General features: G+C 40.9%; 1 protein-coding gene across 1 annotated transcript in view; it reads right to left on the bottom strand.

The window, feature by feature from the left end:
- The window catches only part of stard13b (StAR-related lipid transfer (START) domain containing 13b), a 450,686-nt gene that overhangs the window by 240,090 nt on the left and 191,859 nt on the right, over positions 1-18,737 (bottom strand). The window contains exon 4 of the mRNA XM_048598023.1: positions 1,335-1,368. Coding sequence (XP_048453980.1) covers positions 1,335-1,368 — 34 coding nt within the window. The remainder of the gene's footprint in view (positions 1-1,334; positions 1,369-18,737) is intronic.

Genomic DNA, 18,737 nt, shown 5'->3' with positions numbered 1-18,737 from the left:
GTGCTACACCATCCAGTTTTCTCCCAACCAGAAAGGAACACATCTGTTATCATAAATGTAATACTGATCAGGCTGCCTATAAGAATCTCTTTTATGGCCAGTTTGACTTAGTGGAGCAGTATTCCTGATATATGGTAATGGAACTGGAATAAGCAGTGAAATTCACACCACGTTTATACTGCCAAACTGCTCTAAGTGGAAATATATGACATTGTTTAGAAATTCCTGTTTAGTGGAGAGGTGAATTTATAGCTGTAGTGACATAGCAACAATTATTGATATTCAAATATTACAATTATATACTTCTGGCTATAGCAGGACCATACCAGGTTGAGGGAACATGTGGGCAACAGTGTGAAAACAAAACTGTGGGGTTCTATGGCTGTGCAGAGTATTCAATCCACCTAATGCCAGAAATAAACAACAAATGGCACTTTGCCCCTTGAATCAGGGAAGAAATTCACCTAATGAATGTATGGTGTTTAATGTCTATGTAGGCAATGTCTAATACATATTTCAGCACAGCCTTTGAAGGTGATGATAAAAGATATATGTTGTACAAAGCAGTTAAGAGTCAAATGTAGTCAAATGTATTGTCATGTCAGGGCCGCATATGAAGGCCAAGTAAAACTAATGATTGTACCTTGTTTTCCAACTGTGAATTAAATTCCTTTTATTAGGCTAAACATGAAACACAACAATTTAACAAGGAAATATTCTCAGAAAAGTGTTCAGCAGGTGTAGTTTCAGGATAATAACAGCTTAAACCGTGAAGGTGTATAAAAGATTCAAAATAATATCAGTCTTGAGGGACAAAACAAAAATATTAACAAGATAATTCAGCTAATGCGGCACTTATTAAATGTTGCCCAGATTTCTCTCAAACCTAAATTATTGTACACTTTGATTTAGGAACAGCTAGAGATAATTTTTTTAAAAAAGCACGCTTTTCACTAAATTGCAATACTTTGCCTGCAACTTGAAATATATAATACCGCTCCTCAAAATAAGAGGTTTTCCACCTTATAATTTACAGGTTTTTAAAAAAGGTTGTATTTCAGAAAACTATAAAGCAATGCCAGAACAGTGTGTAGCATTCTTATTACCACTAGTTTGAAACCGTTTACAACCTACAGTAAAATAAAGAAGAAAGTTTCACTTGTTGGTATATTTACTAGTGATTGAAAAAATATACAACATGTTCCCTACGTAGCTCATAGCATAAATCTACAGAGAAATGGCTGCATTTTTATTGTCACTTACATAACCAATTTAAAGATTATTGAAGGTAAGAAAATGAGCTCAGACTGTGAGGCTGTAAAGAAAAAACTCACCAGCTGTCTCCTGGCTCAACTTCAATGGCAGTGCCTATAAGAAAAAAGTATAAATTTTGATTTAACTTGACAATACTCCGGGTGGGCTTGAAAGTTAACACAGCTAAAGACCACTAGGTAACAGTATTTAAGCTACTGATCAGTGCAGGTGACCCACTAAATGCTGGCCAAATTGACAGAGAGGCATATTATCCAGGTAATCTTAGTTCAAATCCAACACAAAATTCACAATAATTAATGTCCAGCTCTCAAATAATTAAACATGAATAACTTAGGGCTAGAATATAGATATCAGAGGGAATATTTGGCAACAGAAATTGAAGCAGCATTATTAAATTTTTAAACTCCATTGCATTCTCTCAAGTAATTATATAAATTGTTTATTTCCCAATGCTTGCTGTGCTTATTGTTCATCAGATAGATTCAATTCTCTGTGTAACTGACATCAGGACTGCCAACACTGAATATCAGTTACCAACCAAGATAGTGCAAGCAGCTGTACATAATGAAGTTCAGAGCCTGTCTGCTGTGCTCTACTCAAGGGCAGGTACTAAATCAAGTTTCAAATGTGAGATTCTTGAGCTACTTACTAGTGAAGAATAACTGAAATCACAGTATCATAGAATCCCTACAGTGTGGAAGCAGGCCATTTGGCCCATCAAATCCACACCGACCCTCCAAAGAGCATCCCACCCAGACCTACCCCAACCCTGTAACCTTGCATTTTACATGGCTAACCCACCTAACCTGCACATCCCTGGATACTCTGGGCTACTTAGCATAGCCAATCTACCTAGACTGCACACTTTGGACTGTGGGAGGAAACCGGAGCACCCGGAGGAAACCCACACAGGCACGTGGAGAATGTGCAAACTCCACACAGACACACTCTCAAGGCTGGAATTGACCAGGGTCCCTGGCACTGTGAGGTAGCTTGTTCTTGATTCCTCAGGGTTGTTCCCCTTAGATGATCTCCAAACAAAATCTAAAACCCATCTACCCTTTACGATCAACCAGTCACCCGCAACGGACACAAGTAAACCTGTTGAATGTCACCCAGTAGAAGGTCTGCACATTCTGGTTTGATTTAGCCAAGATTTGAGGATTCCACAGAATAAGATCTCTTACCATATGGTTTTTAAGGTGAATATTTAGACGTCTGTAGGAAGACTGCCTAACAGGGCTAAAATAAAAAAAACAGAAAACACTGGAGAAGCACAGTAGGTCTGGTGACTTATGTGGAGCAAAAAAGCAGTTAATATTTCAAGTCCAGTTTGCTCTTCTTCAGAACTGACACAGCTAGCCTTGCATCGCTAGTACTACACATCGGCTGCAAAAGCATGATCAACTTGAAATATAAATTTAAAGAATTATGATAGTGACAATTCACCACAGTGACAAGTATAACTAACAATAACAAACTGAAATGATATACTCACTCAAAATGGCGTATTGTATTTTAACCATATACAAATAAACTACCCAAAAAAGAGTTGAAGAGAGTTCAAATCGTAAAATTTTTCTGCTGTTACCCCACTCCTCCCATTTCATTGCCAAATACTTTCCTATGCTTTGCAGATGTTGCTGAAATTAGTACTCCCCGCCTCCTCCATTCTCATTCAGTCAATCCCAGCCACTGTGCAGTGTTACCAAATGTATCAACCCAAGCAGGAAAAATGAGTCACAAAAGCTTCAGAGTTCAAAAGCTGGTTTTGTTGGTCTGACTGTAATGTGTTTGGCCTGTACAGTTCTATTCCTGTTTATTTGTTGAGATCACTGCCAATATATTTTTCTGTACATTAGTGAAACCATTTAGGAATATACCACTCAAGATAAAAATGTCCGCTCCAATATATGGATACTTCAGCATGTCTACCAAACATGTGTATTAACTCATAACAAAAAGCTTAATACCTAATGCTTACAAAGCCAGGATTGTCACTGCTAGTTTTAACTAATTAGTAACCTCTTTAGAATTGTAATTGACCCTGATCTTAGTAAGACAGCACAGTAACATGACAGGGCCAGAGTGGTTTCAAAAAGAATTTTGAAAGTAAATTTATTTTCATTGAGTTAAAATGGCCTGAATGTTCCAGTGAGAAGAAATATGACCACAAAAATATTCTGGCGCCTTTACCTGATGAACATAGTGATATGTGGGTAAGACTCCTATACTTGATGGTGCATATCTGGATGGTCATTCTTCTGGTATGAGCCTAGTCCAGTGCTTCTCAAACTTTTTCTGACTTTTACCCCCTTTTGAGGCATGAAATTTGTCATGCTGCCTCGATAAATCCGAGAGGTGGGCGAGAAAATCTATGACAGCAGGGAGTGGGCAGTGAAGTGCTAGAGAGTGAATCATGGAGGGAAAGTCATTCCTGCCTCAGAGCTTATGCCCCAAAACATCAGCTTAGACCCTGCTTGGGAATCAAATCCCACTTTGGGAAGTCCTATCCTAGATAGCGAGTACTACCTACAAGGGGAATCATGGAAAAATCTGATGCTCGCACCATTCTATACAAACACATTCTCTTCAAACACTTTCAGAGATAGTAGAAACTGCAGATGCTGGAGAATCTGAGATAACAAGGTGTAGAGCTGGATGAACACAGCAGGCCAAACAGCATCAGAGGAGCAGGAAGGCTGACGTTTCGGGCCTAGACCCTTCATCAGAAAAGGGGGAGGGGAAGGGGGTTCTGAAATAAATAGGGAGAGAGTGGGAGGCGGATAGAAGATGGATAGAGGAGAGGATAGGTGGAGAGGAAACAAACAGGTCGAAGAGGCGGGGATGGGGCCAGTAAAGGGGAGTGTAGGTGGGGAGTTAGGGAGGGGATAGGTCAGTCCAGGGAGGACGGACAGGTCAAGGGGGCGGGATGAGGTTAGTTGGTAGGAGATGGAGGTGCGGCTTGAGGTGGGAGGAGGGGATAGGTGGGAGGAAGAACAGGTTAGGGAGGCAGGGACGAGCTGGACTGGTTTTGGGATGCGGTAGGGGGAGGGGAGATTTTGAAACTGGTGAAATCCACATTGATACCATTGGGCTGCAGGGTTCCCAAGCGGAATACGAGTTGCTGTTCCTGCAACCTTCGGGTGGCATCGTTGTGGCACTGCAGGAGGCCCAGGATGGACATGTTGTCTGAGGAATGGGAGGGGGAGTTGAAATGGTTCGAGAATGGGAGGTGCAGTTGTTTATTGTGAACCGAGCGTAGGTGTTCTGCAAAGTGGTCCCCGAGCCTCCGCTTAGTTTCCCCAATGTAGAGGAAGCCACGCCGGGTGCAGCGAATGAAGTATACCACATTGGCAGATGTGCAGGTGAACATCTGCTTGATGTGGAAAGTCTTCTTAGGGCCTGGGATGGGGGTGAGGGAGGAGGTATGGGGCCAGGTGTAGCTCTTCCTGCGGTTGCAGGGAAAAGTGCCGGGTGTGGTGGAGCTGGAGGGGAGTGTGGAGCGGACAAGGGAGTCACGGAGAGAGTGGTCCCTCTGGAAAGCAGATAAGGGTGGGGAGGGAAAGATGTCTTTGGTGGTGGGGTCGGATTGCAGATGGTGGAAGTGTCGGAGGATGATGCGTTGGATCTGGAGGTTGGTGGGGTGGTACGTGAGGACGAGGGGGATTCTTTTTTGGTTCTTATTGCGTGGACGGGGTGTGAGGGATGAGTTGCGGGAGATGTGGGAGACACGGTTGAGGGTGTTCTCGACCACTGAGGGGGGGATGTTACGGTCCTTGAAAAACGAGGACAACTGAGATGTACGGGAATGGAATGCCTCATCCTGGGAGCAGATGCGGCGGAGGCGAAGGAATTGGGAATAGGGGATAGCATTTTTGCAGGAAGGTGGGTGGGAGGAGGAGTATTCTAGGTAACTGTGGGAGTCGGTGGGCTTGAAATGAATATCGGTTTCTAGGTGGTTGCCCGATATGGAGACAGAGAGGTCCAGGAAGGGGAGAGAGGTGTTAGAGATGGTCCAGGTAAACTTGAGGTTGGGGTGGAAGGTACCTTCTTCACTACCCTGTCTACCTGTGACTCCACTTTCAAGTAACTATGAGCCTGCACCCCAAGGGCTCTTTGTTCGGCAACATTCCCCATGTCCCTACCATTAAGTGTATAAGTCCTAACCTGATTTGCCATACCAAAATGGAATACCTCACATTTATCTAAATTAAACTCCAACTGCCACTCCTCAGCCCATTGGCCCATCTGATCGAGGTTGCATTGTACGCTGAGATAACCTTTTTCTTGTGATATGGCATCCAGATTCTTGGTGGGAATGGCTGGCACCCTCCTCCTACTGAGCTGCACAGATTTCTGCTCCTAGAGTATGTATTTGGAGGACCTGTCAGCCTCTGTACATTTCTTCACCTTTTCACATGCTGCATCAATATACCTCCTGCAGCTTTGGAAAACCTGGCTGTCTGCGCTGTCCCATGGCCAGCTACTCATTTCACTTTCCCAGGCTACATTCAGTTCATGTTGAGGTTTAAAGGACATCGGTGAGGCCTCTTCTGAAGTTACTCTGTGCTGTTCTGGTTGCTCTATTATAGAAAGGGTATAATTAAACTAGAGAGGGTTTAGAAAAGATTTACCAGGGTGTTGCCAGGAATGTAAGGTTTGAGTTATAAAAATAGAATGGAAAGGCTGGGACTTTTTTCACTGGAGTGTAGGAGGTTGAGGGATGACCTTATTGCGGTTTATAAAATGATGAGGGGCATATATAAGATGAATGACAAGGGTCTCTTCCCTCGGGCGGGGGTGTTCAAAACTAGGGGGCATATTTTTAAGATCAGAGGAGGAAAATTTAAACAGGACACGAGCAGCAACTTTTTTACAGAGAGAGTGGTTCTTGTGTGAAATGAACTGCCAGAGAAAGTGGTGGATGCAGGTACATTTACAACATTTAAAAGACATTTGGATAAGTTCATGAATAGGAAAGGTTTGGACGGATATGGGCCAAGCGCAGGCAGGTGGAACAAGTTTAGTTTGGGAACATGGTTGGCGTGGACTAATTGGACCGAAGGGTCTGTTTCCATGCTGTATGATTCTATGATTCTATGACTCAAAGGACTTCCAGCACCTGCTACAGCTACAAAGCAGATGCTGTTTAAGAGGTGCAGGCTAGCTTTAGTATATTTTTTTAATTGACCTGTTCAGAGATGTTATTACACACCTCTGGAGCAGGTGGGACTTGAACCCAGGCCTCCTGGTTTGCGGCTAGCCTTAAGCAGCAAGGTCAATTTTGGGACTTTTGCTGATTGTGCTAGATTACAGTTAGGACCGACTGCTGGGAGGAACAGCAATGAGCAGACAGCATTAAAGTGCTACACTGCCTGCATTTTTTATTGAATAAGCAAATGATAATTGTGTGTCATGATATCCCCGCCCTTCATGAAGGTGGTGGACCTATCCAATTTATTCTACCTAATCTATAAATGAACAATAATATACAAAATGACAGAAACAACATTTGGGAGTAAATATTACTGAAAAGTGAAAATTAAAATTTTTGGACCATATTACGAAAACATTGGAAAGATTGTGAGTGGCACTTCAGTGTTCATAGACATAGTTAACTATACAGATCCATTTCAAGAGGGTCTGGGCGTTAATAAAAGCAAATAAACTATTTCAACAAGATGAAACGGTTTGAAGTTAACGAGGTGAGACATCAATGTTGAGAGAGGTATGGTTAGGATATGTACGAGGTCAAATAAAGTGCACTTTCTAAAGCATGTGTGCCTCATCTGGAGAAGTTACTAGCGGAAAAATGTCATCGTTTTAAGGTTGGTTAAGACTGATAGATGAGGAGATTTTATAAATGGACAGCATTATGGCATTAATCTACAATATTTAGCATGTCAAAGTGTAATAAGTAAAATATCAGACAAAAACATTTAATAAAGACAAGTGGATCTAGTATCAGCTTCTACTGACTTAAAATCAATGAGTCCACTGGAACATGAGGCCTACTTTGGCATTTCTAAATGAGGTGACAACAGAGTTGTGTTGGTTTTGTGTTTGCAGACCTTCCTAGATTCTCTAGTCCCTGTAGATTGGAATGCAACAAGTACAATTCCTCTATTGAAGAAATGAGAGGGAAAGTAGGGAAATACTGTCCAGTTAGCCTAACAGTGCAATGGAAAAAATGCTAAAACCTAATTATTAGGGGCACAATAACAGAACATTTAGAAAGTCATAATACAATTAGGCAGAGTCAATGCAAATTTACAAAAAGGAAATCATGGTTGACAAATCTGTTTGAGCTTTTTGAGGCTGTAACAAGCAGGGTGAACAAGTAGTAAAACTTATCCTAAATGGATGTAGTAGTTTTCGAATTTTTTAAAAAAACATTCAATAACACGCCACAAAGGTGATTATTACATACAACTAGGATTCATGGGATTGTGGGAAATGTATTAGGGGACTGAAGACAGAGGATTGGAATAAACAGGCCATTTTCATGTAAGATGTGAGAGCAATGTAAGGAGATTACAGAAAGATATAGATAGGCCAAGTAAGTGGGCAAAAACATGGCTGGTGGAATATAATGTGGTGAAGGGTGAAATTAGTGCTTTTGTAGACAGAATAGAAAGGCCGAGTATTTTGAAATGGTAAGGGATAATATAATATAAAGGGATATGGGCATCATTGCACATGAATCACAGAATGTTAAAATGCATATACAGCAAATAGTTGGGGAAGCAAATGCTATACTTAATTCAGAGTCATAGCATCATAGAGATATACAGCACAGAAACAGACCCTTCAGTCCATTTGTCCATGCTGACTAGATATCCCAAATTAATCTAGTCCCATTTGCCAGCATTTGGCCTATTCATATACCCATCCAGATGTCTTTTAAATGTTGTAATTGTACCAACCTCCACCACGTCCTCTGGCAGTTTATTCCATACATTCACCTGCCTCGGCATGAAAAAGTTGTCCCTTAGGTCCCTTTAAATCTTGCCCCTTTCACATTAAACCTATGCTCTCCAGTTTTGGACTCCCCTACCCTGGGGAAAAGACCTTGACTATTCACCCTATCCATGCCCCTCAAGGTCCCTCCTCAGTCTCTGACGCTCCAGGGAAAATAGCCCCAATCTATTTAGCCTCTCCCTTTAACCTAAGCTTAAACCCTCCAACTCCAGCAACATCCTTGTAAATCACTTCTGAACCCTTTCAAGTTTCACAACATCTTTCCTATACCAGGGTGACCAGAATTGAATGCAGTATTCCAAAAGTGGCCTAACCAATGTCCTGTACAGCTGCAGCATGACGTCCCAATTCCCATACTCAGTGCACTGACCCATAAAGGCAAGCATACTGAACGCCTTCTTCACTATCCTGTTTACCTGTGACTCCACTTGCAAGGAAGTACGAACCTGCACTCCAAGGTCCCTTTGCTTGGCAACACTCCCCAGGACCTTACCATTAAGTGTATAAGTTCTGTCCTGATTTGCCTTACCAAAATGTAGCACCTCACATTTATCGAGAATAATCTCCACCTGCCACTCCTCAGCCCAATCAGCCCATCTGATCAAGGTCCTGTTGTACTCTGAGGTAACCTCCTTCACTGTCCACTCCACCACCAATTTTGGTATCATCTGCACACTTACTAAACGTATCTCCTATATTCGCATCCAAATCATTTATATAAATGACAAAAAGCAGTGGACCCAACACCGATCCTTGCCTATTTGTCTACAAAGAAGATTGATATAAAACAGTCAAGAAACCCAAATAGGGTCTTGGGGTGAGATCATGTCTGGGAGACTTGAATGCAGTTGGATTTCCTTGCCTAAAGGAAGAATACATTTGCCTTAGAGGGAGTGCAATGGTGGTTCAATAGACTGATCTCTTGGATGAATGGATTGTACTAAAAGAAATTAAGGCAACTAGGTGGACATCTGTGAGAGTTTAGCACCTCAGTGAGGCAGACTGGGAAGAGTAGCCTACAGTCAACACGTTTTAAGGATTATGTGTGCAATGTATACGCAGAGACTGATGAAGGTAACAAACTGCTAAGGCATGAAAATAGTTGTATAGTTGGTAACTTGGGTAACTAGAAATGTACATGATAGCGCCTACATTTTTCTTTTTTATCTAAGAAGGATATTTGGATTGAAATGCAATCATATACAAATATCTGTTCCAGGCTGCCACAGTCATGTGACCTCTGCAATGATGTATACATTATTTTGGCAAACATCTTAAGCTTCTCTTCATTAAAGTACTTGTGTGGCACACACTGCTATGCTGTACACTGAAACACCCTGACTGGGGAGTCTAGAGCCAGGTGTCTTAATCTCTCAACTGGGGGGCGGGAGCAGCCAATTAGGCCTGAGATGAGAAGAAATCTCTTTACACAAAGGATTGTGTGTCTTTGTGTAGTTATTTACCTCTGAGAGGTGCTCAGTGATTGAGTAAAGTAAGTAAAGTCACCATAGTTCCCAGAGGATCATAGGGCTGCTCTCTCATTAGGGTGAGACAACTGGTGGTGGTTTAACCTGAGGGTTACTGCACCTAGCTAAGGGGAAAGGTTGAGATGATGGGACCTTCATGATAACTTCAGCCAGCGAAGAGGTTGAACCTGCACTGTTGGCATCACTCTGCAGTACAACCCAGCCAACTGAGCTGACCAGGAGTCACTCAGCATACTCAAAGGTTGTGTTTGCTGACTTCAGAGCATGCATGGCTTTAAATTGCATGTGTACGTACAAATAGTGCCCAGTGAAGAAGGACATCAGGACATGGGGTGGGATCAGGACACAGGAGAGAACTGGAAGGGGTTGGGGAAGAGAATCTGTGGGATCATGGAAGAAGGGAGATAGAAGGAGAGATGGCCATGCAGAGCGATCCTGGGGATCCTCCTTGTTGCCCTCTACCTTTCTTCCCACTGTTGGACCCTATTTCAAAATTCACACTTCCGTGCCCAAGTGCAGTACTACATTTATGTGTGATATTATATGTAAATTTTGTGATGACAAATGTGTTTTGAACCGTGCGCATGTGCATCCTGAATGAGTGCACATGCATTGGTTCCCCACAGTTGAGGGTGTCAGCAAACACTGCCATACTCAATACAGAGACCAAATACGTTTTGGCTACATTTATAGGCAACATCAACATAAGGTAGAGCACAACATTTTGTGAATGGCAATGCAATCGATGTACAGCTCTCATTGAGGTAAAAGTTAATTCGGAACACCTCCCACTGTCAGTAGTGAGGTGTTAAAAAGCAAATTCTAAAATCAACACTTGAAAACATCTTTGAGGATAAATGATGGCCTTTAGAGAAGGGTATAAGTTAGAATTACATCACTGTTATATGATGCTAAACAATCATCAGCAAATTGAAAAAAGATACAACATTTTCATCCTCAACTTTTGCTGGAGAAATCTGAGTGCTAAAATGAATTACTATAAGGAATGTCATAAATCAACCGGGAAGAGAAACAACATAAATCCGATAATTTAAAAAAGTAATGTATCTTTAACTGCTGTCAAATGGCTATGCGTTGTGTGATATCACAGTGTCCATTTTTGCTTTGGGAACTTAGCATCCAGAAATCTATCTAAGGGTAAGTGAATCAAGAGATATGGATATAGTACAGGAAGGTAGAGTTGGTATAGAAGATAAGCTATGATCTTTCTTACTGGCTTGAACTATTGAGTGTCCTGCTTCAGCCCATATTTTTTATGTGTGTTCTACTGTCCCATTATAATTTATGATATTTATCCTTGACATACAATGAAATTGCCATTGCTAAATCCCTCACAATCAGCATCTTGGGGTTACCATTGACCAGAATCTGAATTGATCAGCCATATACTTACTGTGGCTACAATGGTTTTGGAATTCTGAGGTGAATAACTCACCTACTGACTTCCCAAAACCTGACCACCATCTACAATGCACAAGTCAGGAGTAGGGTGAAACACACTTCATTTGTTAGGCTGTCTGCAGCTCTAACTACACTCAGTAAGCTCGACGCCATCCAGGTCAAAGCAGCCTGTTGGACTGGCACCCCTTTAACCACCTTGAAGACTCACTCCATTCACCAATGACTCATAATGGCAGCAGTGTGTACAATCTACAAGATGCAACTAACCCAATATTCTTTTACAACACCTTGTAAACCTGTGATGTCAACCTCCTGGAAGGACAAGAGCAGTAGATACATGAAACACTACCAGCTGCAATTTCTCTTCCAGTTCATATATCATCGAAATTTGAAACTATATTACCATTGTTTCATTATTGCTGAATCAAAAATCTTTGAGCTTCCTTCCTAACAGCTCTGTGGGTTTTCCTGCACTCCAAGGACTGCAGCAATTCAGGAAGGCAGCTTACCATTACCTTCTCAAAGACAGTTAAGGATGGACAGTACCCAACAACATCCATATTCCATGTAAGAATTTTTAAAAAAATCCATGTTCAAGGCTTATTACTAAGCATTTGTGGATACTCTATTGGAAATATTGTTAAACATAAGAAGAATGACTATTCAATATTCAATATTAATTTTACACTGTTCTACAAGATATTTTCTTGATTTTTTGGAATAATTAATTGTCTTAGCAAAAATATGACCAAAACATGACTTCCAATCATTATTTTCCAAAGGCCTTTGGGGAACCTCTAGTTTAACCAGCAATGCCATTTTGAGTTAGTGGAGTCAGTGTGTTGATTAGTTCTGCAACTCAGACATATGCTCCCTGCACTGCAGTTCAGAGATTTGAATGTGAAGTTTAGGTTGACAATCCAGTGCAATGCAAATGCTACACGCCTAGATAGGTTATCTTTCAAATCTTAAAATGAGGCCCTGTCTGCCCTCTCAGATGGACGTTAAGAAGGCCAATGGCCACTCTGAAGAACTGGGAAGTTATGCTTGCATCTTGGCTTCAATTATTACTCAATCAATGTTACTAAAATCAAATTATGTAGTTGCTACTTGTGAGAAATGGCTGTGTACAAATTGGCTATGACACTTTTTTTGCTTCACAGGACTACTGCTCATTTTGAATTTCAATAGAACTGTGTGGTTTGCTGGGCGAGATCAGAGGTACTTAAGAGTTAAACATATTGATGTGTGTCTGAAACCACATGTACATCAGGGTGTGTGAAGATGACAGATTGCCCCCTCTAAAGAACATTAATGAACCTCAACGAGGTGATAGTTTCAAGGTCAAAATTATTGAGGCTAGCTTTCAATTCTAGATTTTTAAAATAATTGAATGTAACTCCAGCTGCCAAGGTATGATTTGAACAGTAGCCTGGGCTTTTGATTACTATTTCAGTGACATTACCACTGCACCATCATCTTCTCTATCTTACCCATATTACAATATCAAGCCCAAGATTTTTCTTTCTTTTGGCTACAGTTTTCAAATTACACAAAAAGAACAAATATGTTTCACAGAATTCCTACAGTGTGAAAACAGGCCCTTTGGCCCAATGGCCCAACAAGTCCACACCAAACCACAAAGCATCCCACCCAGACCCACCCCACTACAGGCAATTTAGCATGGCCAATCCACCTAGCATGCACATCTTTGGACTGTGGGAGGAAACTGGAGAACCCAGAGGAAACCCATGCAGACACAGGGAAAATATGCAAACTCTACACAGACAGTCACCTGAGGGTGGAATTGAACCCAGGTCCCTAGTGCTGTGAGGCAGCAGTGCTAACCACTGAACCACTGTGCTGTGCTTCAATTAAGTTTCTTTTGAGTGCTATATCACATTTGCTGCTTCCTAAAAAAGGACATCTGGATCACTGGCCACAACTTGAAGGTGCGCCCGAAGCAGAGTCATTCACTGTTTTAGGCATTGATGAAAATTTGCTGAATCACTGCTGCTTGAAATTAGTTGACCAAGTACTGAAAGAAAGGATGTTCATGTGATATTTTATTTCAGCCACTACTGAATTGCAAGCAAACATAGCTTAATTTTCCCTTCAAGTAAGTATTATCCATGACCATGAAATATTTTCATTTAATTTCTTCATAAATCAAGTTATCTTGCATGTTTGTGCTTTTTACAAATAGCTTTGTTTGATGGTTTGAATCATCCCTGTTGCATTACCGAACAGCTGATGTCAGTCACAATTACTTAGAAATGTATGTATTTTTTCACGGTTGAAATATATTTCCCAATTAACAGCTTTTACTTTCTTTGTTAATAAGTACTCACCAAAGTTACTGAAGAAAACTTTCTCTAAGTAACTAATAACAAAATACAAGACCGAGAGGAAAAAGACAAATCAGCTCTCACGATCTACAGCTTTTTGTGATGAACAGCTGCCAGTAAATGGACAGTGTCACCTCTGATTTCATAATGTGAATGCTGAGCAGCGTGCTTTCCTGCAGAATTGTAACCTGCAGCGTTTATCTACATTACAGTCCGAACATCAATGCTTGTCTCCATTTTTCCTAGTTATTTTCAATGCTATCAGAGCAATTCCTCTTCTTCTGTTCTACACAAATTCCCAGCTGAGGATTTGCTGGCATCATTTACTGTCAGTACATTGGTGGATCTATTGTGTCATTTGCCTCTAGGAGATTGCAGAGTTAAACAGGCTGACCAAGCTGTCTGATTATCCCATTCTGTGCAACCAACACTATTTAGATTCCCTCCCTTTCTTTTGATTTGTAAAATGTTATTTGTGTAGTTAAAAAACCTTTGACAGAAAGTGATTCTGGAATATTCTGCAGTACACAGAGACCACAAAGTTGTGCTTTGTTCGTACTAACGTTGTGTTAAACAAACAAAAGACAAAGAAAATGGCAAGAGTCCTGCTCCTGCTGATTCATTATACCCTGCCACCATCTGACCACATGAGGCCAGTGCTCCTATAATGAGAGTCATGTTGCAGCTAGAAACGTTGCAGAATAGACACAGCGTGCAAAACAATTGTTCCAATGCCAAAACACTCAGGAGAACTCTCTATACACCTTGCAGGATGTTTCACAATTTGTGGTCAACTGCTACATCACTCAATACATGGTAATCATGAGAATGTAGCCTTCAGCACCAGATTTTTCGAGACTACTTGAGAGGTGGAGAATGGGAGGAGATAGCTGACATCATCTAGCAGATAGGTGGTCTGTAAGCATTTCATCAGATTTCTGTTCCTCTATACAAAATTGCCAGATTACTGTTGTTCCAAATTTTCCCATCTCTTTGTAATAGAACATCAGGGCACACTCTTGAACAAAATCCTAAAATAAAACACACCTCCAGACACGCAGTAACAATTTTATCCAGTAGTGCTTCCAATAATATGTTTGATCCTTAAATATTAATTGTCTGTTTGCCCTTATTATGAGTTTTTTGTGTGTCATTGCTTGTCCTGGTGGTCCATGGTATTGTCTCAGTGCTCATAGCATGGCTGAGAGAAGGCTGCTGACTGCAAATAATATACAAGGCATCCTTAAGCAGCTCTTGATCTCGAGCACCTGGCTTGGGACTGTAAATCCTCAGAATAGGCAGCTTTAACCTAGGCTGTTTGGTTGACAGACAATGAAAACAAATGCATGTCCTAAAGGGTGGTGCCCAAATCGCGTGTCTATTTCAGGGTGTTAGACTGGCTGAGAGCTTCCAGGACTTTTGAGTTCACCTGCTACATATCGGTTATTGCTAAACAAAAAGCATGCTTTCAAAGCATTTCATTTTGCACTCATCCTGACAGGTGCAAGAATGCCAAAATTTAAAGGCAGCTACAATTTATGTTGCATGAGGAAAGGATGTTGCTTGGAGTCAGGATGTTACTGTGAAGAATGCACAAGGGAACTTTTGTCCACATGCTTTTGTTAAACTCAAAAAGATGCAATGCCTGGGCATGTTTCTTTTATTCCTGCAGGGAATAGGTCCCTGTAAAATTGTTACAAATGGAATTTAAATGTGAAAAACAGCCAAGCCACCTTTGTGCTCTCAATAAGTCTTAGGATAATGCCAGTGGAGTTTGGCAGGAAAGTTGTTTCCATGATGAAGAGTGTCCCTGTTTGTCCTGTAGGATCTGTTATAGCCTACTGGTACTTATTGCACAGTCAGCTGACAGCAGGTTCCAACACTGAAAAGTGCCCTTTGCCACATGATCATATATGTCATTCATGCACATTCTTTAAATTTTAATAGTAATCATGTAATTGTAAACACCAAGTCATTACCGCTAAATTCACTTTCCTCCATCGCGATCAAACTCCACCAATTGTTTTTGCCTTAGTACATATTGTAATGATTGAACTAACTGATCATACCTGTTGCTCTGCATGTTCATTTGTTGTAAAATAGATCAACAGAATGATTCATTTATGGCTCTGACAGATTTTTCATTTCACTTTCAAAAGATTGTAACATCACATAATGGCATATGTGAAGGCCATGAATATCTGGTCCAAATCTCAAATGAGTATTACGATTACACCCTGAAAGTACACATTGAGCATTTTGGCACTACAAGGATCCACTTGTAGAAATCACAGATAGCCCTGAACCCAAAAAGTTACCTTTGACACATAATAATAAATGCATTAGCTCTTAAATCTTATTATGTTATATATTATTTGTTAATTCATGAGATGCAGACAATGACCGTTCTTAATTTCCTGTGAGATTACATGGCCTTCTTGAACTGCTGCAGTCCTGGGGTATTGAGTCAACCCATGTTTAGGGAGGGAGTTCCAGGATCCAGAAACAGTGAAAGAATGGCAATATAATTCCAAGTCAGGATTGTGTGTGCCTTGGAGGAAACTTGTAGGTGCCTTATAGATGGTGGATAGAGCTTTTGGCAGTCAGGAAGTGAGTTATACACTGCTGAAACCCCAGCCTCTGACCTGAACTTGCAGCACACTATTTATGTGGCTAGTCCAATACAGTTTCTGGCATATGGAAGCCCGCCCAGGATTAGGCTAGTGGGAGATTCAGTGATGGTAATGTCAATGAATATTAAGGTGAGATTGTTATATTTTCTGTCGTTGAGGATGGCCATTGCCTAGCATTGTCTGGCATTAATGTTACTTGCTACCTTTCGGCCCAAGCCTATATTGTCCAGATCTTGTTATATATTATCATGGACTGCTTCAGTGCATGAAGAATCATGAATAAAGCTGAATATTGTACAATCATCAATGAACAGCCCCACTTCTTACCTTATAATGAAGGGAAGATGAAGCAGCTGAAGATGGCTGGGCCTAGGGCATTAATTATCATGATAAACCCTTACAGTGATACCCAATAACAACAGCCATCTTCCTTTGTTCTACTAATGTCTTCAACTAGTAGAGAGTTTTCCCCTGATACCGATTGGCTTTCAGTTTTGCAAGGCTTCTTGATGCCATACTTGATCAAATGAAACCTTGATGTCACTCTCACCTCACATTTTGCGTTCAGTTTTTTTCTGTCTATGATTGGACTATGTTTGTGTAATGAGGTCAGGAGCTGAGTGGCTCAGGTGGAATATAAGCATTAGTGAGCAGGCTATTACTGAGTAAGTGTCATTTGGATAACGCTGTCAGTGAAACATTCCATGTTCTTGCTGATGACTGAGAGTAAATTGGATTGGCTGTGTCCTGTGTTTTTTTTTGACAGGACATACCTGGGCAATTTTTCCATTTTGCAAGGCAGACACCAGTATTATAGTTGTGCTGAAACAGGCTGGCTGGGGATACGGCTAGTTTTCAGGCGCAGGTCTTCAGTATTATTGCCAAAACGTTATTAGAGCCAATAGCCTTTTAAGTATTCAATGTCATCAGCGTTTTATCTTTAACAAATGGAGTGAATCAATGCTTAACACAAATTGCTTTCTCTGAGTCTTTAGACAATATGCCAACTCATTTAGAGGTCTTCACCACTGACAAAATAAGTAAGCACTTGCACCTAGCCACTAGACAGCATATTTTCAGGATCCCAGTTTAGGATTCTACTAAGGAAGGATGAGAGGTGACTTGATAGAGGAGTACGAGATGATGAGAGGCATCGATAGAGTGGATAGTCAGGGGGCAGAAATGACTATTATGAGGGGGCATAATTTTAAGGTGATTGGAGGAAGGTATAGGGGAGATGTCAGAGGTAGGTTCTTTACACAGATAGTGGTGGGTGTGTGGAATGCGCTGCCGGCAGTGGTAGTGAAGTCAGATACTTTAGAGACTTTTAAGCGACTCTTGGATAGGCACATGGAGGAATGTAGTGTATGCAGGGTAGTTTGATCTTAGTAGGATAATAGGTCGGCACAACATCATGGGCCGAAGGGCCTGTACTGTGCTGTACTGTTCTATGTTCTATATTCTAAAGTCCAAAAAGAAAAACAGGAAGAACAATAAAAAGGTCAGAAAACTTTAGACATCAAACAAACTCCTAAGCATAAAACATACTAGCAAATATAGGTGGCCAAAAGCAACATCTCACTGTTAGAGAGTTCCCATCTGTTCTCCTCCTTCTAAGTAGTCATGGTTGCAGGTTTAGAGGGTGCTGTTGAAGGAGGCTTGGTGGTTCATGAGCCAGTGACTGTTGATGGTGATGAATGGCCAATCAAGATGGCTGCCTTATCTTGCTGCACAGGGACATGGACTGCTTCAGTAACTGAACAGTCATAAATGGAACTGAACGTTATGCAATAATCAATGATCATTCCCAATTCAAACCTTATAATGGAGTGAACATTATATATTATTTTCTTAAAAAGCCTGTTTCAAGATGTCATTACACACTTCAGGAGCATGTGAGACTTGAATGCAGATCCCATGGTTCAAAGGCACACTACCACTGCTCCATAACAGGCTTCTGGAGGGAGCATTAGATATTTTCTGATCAATCTGTTCAGAGATATGATTATAGAGTTTTGGAGCAGGTGGAACTTGAACCTAGGCCTCCTGGCTCAGAGATAGGAATACAAGTGACCCTGCAGGGAACATTATTGATAAGGAAGCAATGTGAGATACCTGTGAAGCACATTTCATTATGTTAGAGGTTCTAATAGATATTGATTATTATGTACTGAATACTGAGTATAAGTATAAATCCTGCCACCTATGGCAGACTATTTTGGAGCTGCAACATGTTGGTTCACCACAGCACCCCAATCATTTCTTTATACAACATGCTTTGTTTACTGATGTGAACTAAAAGTAAGAACTGGAGACCTAACCAAAATGACTGAAAACAAAGGAAACTGACATAGATAAGGACACACAGAGCTAATCCAATCAGAAGACAAATTAAGTTTTCAAATGGAATAAAAAAACAATTGATGAAGAATCATAACTAAACTATTAATTTTCCTTCCTATTACAAATGGCAAGAAATCTTTTGTATATTTCCAACATTACGTGTTTTATTTACAATTCCCAGCACCTACAATCTTTCTTATTTTTTTCTTTCTATATAAAGTTTTTCCTTAACTATCTTCTATCCT

This window comes from Rhincodon typus, chromosome 6 (genome assembly GCF_021869965.1).
Source record: "Rhincodon typus isolate 14 chromosome 6, sRhiTyp1.1, whole genome shotgun sequence".
NCBI classification, from domain to species: Eukaryota; Metazoa; Chordata; class Chondrichthyes; order Orectolobiformes; family Rhincodontidae; genus Rhincodon; species Rhincodon typus.
This window is presented reverse-complemented; position numbering and strand designations above follow the sequence as displayed.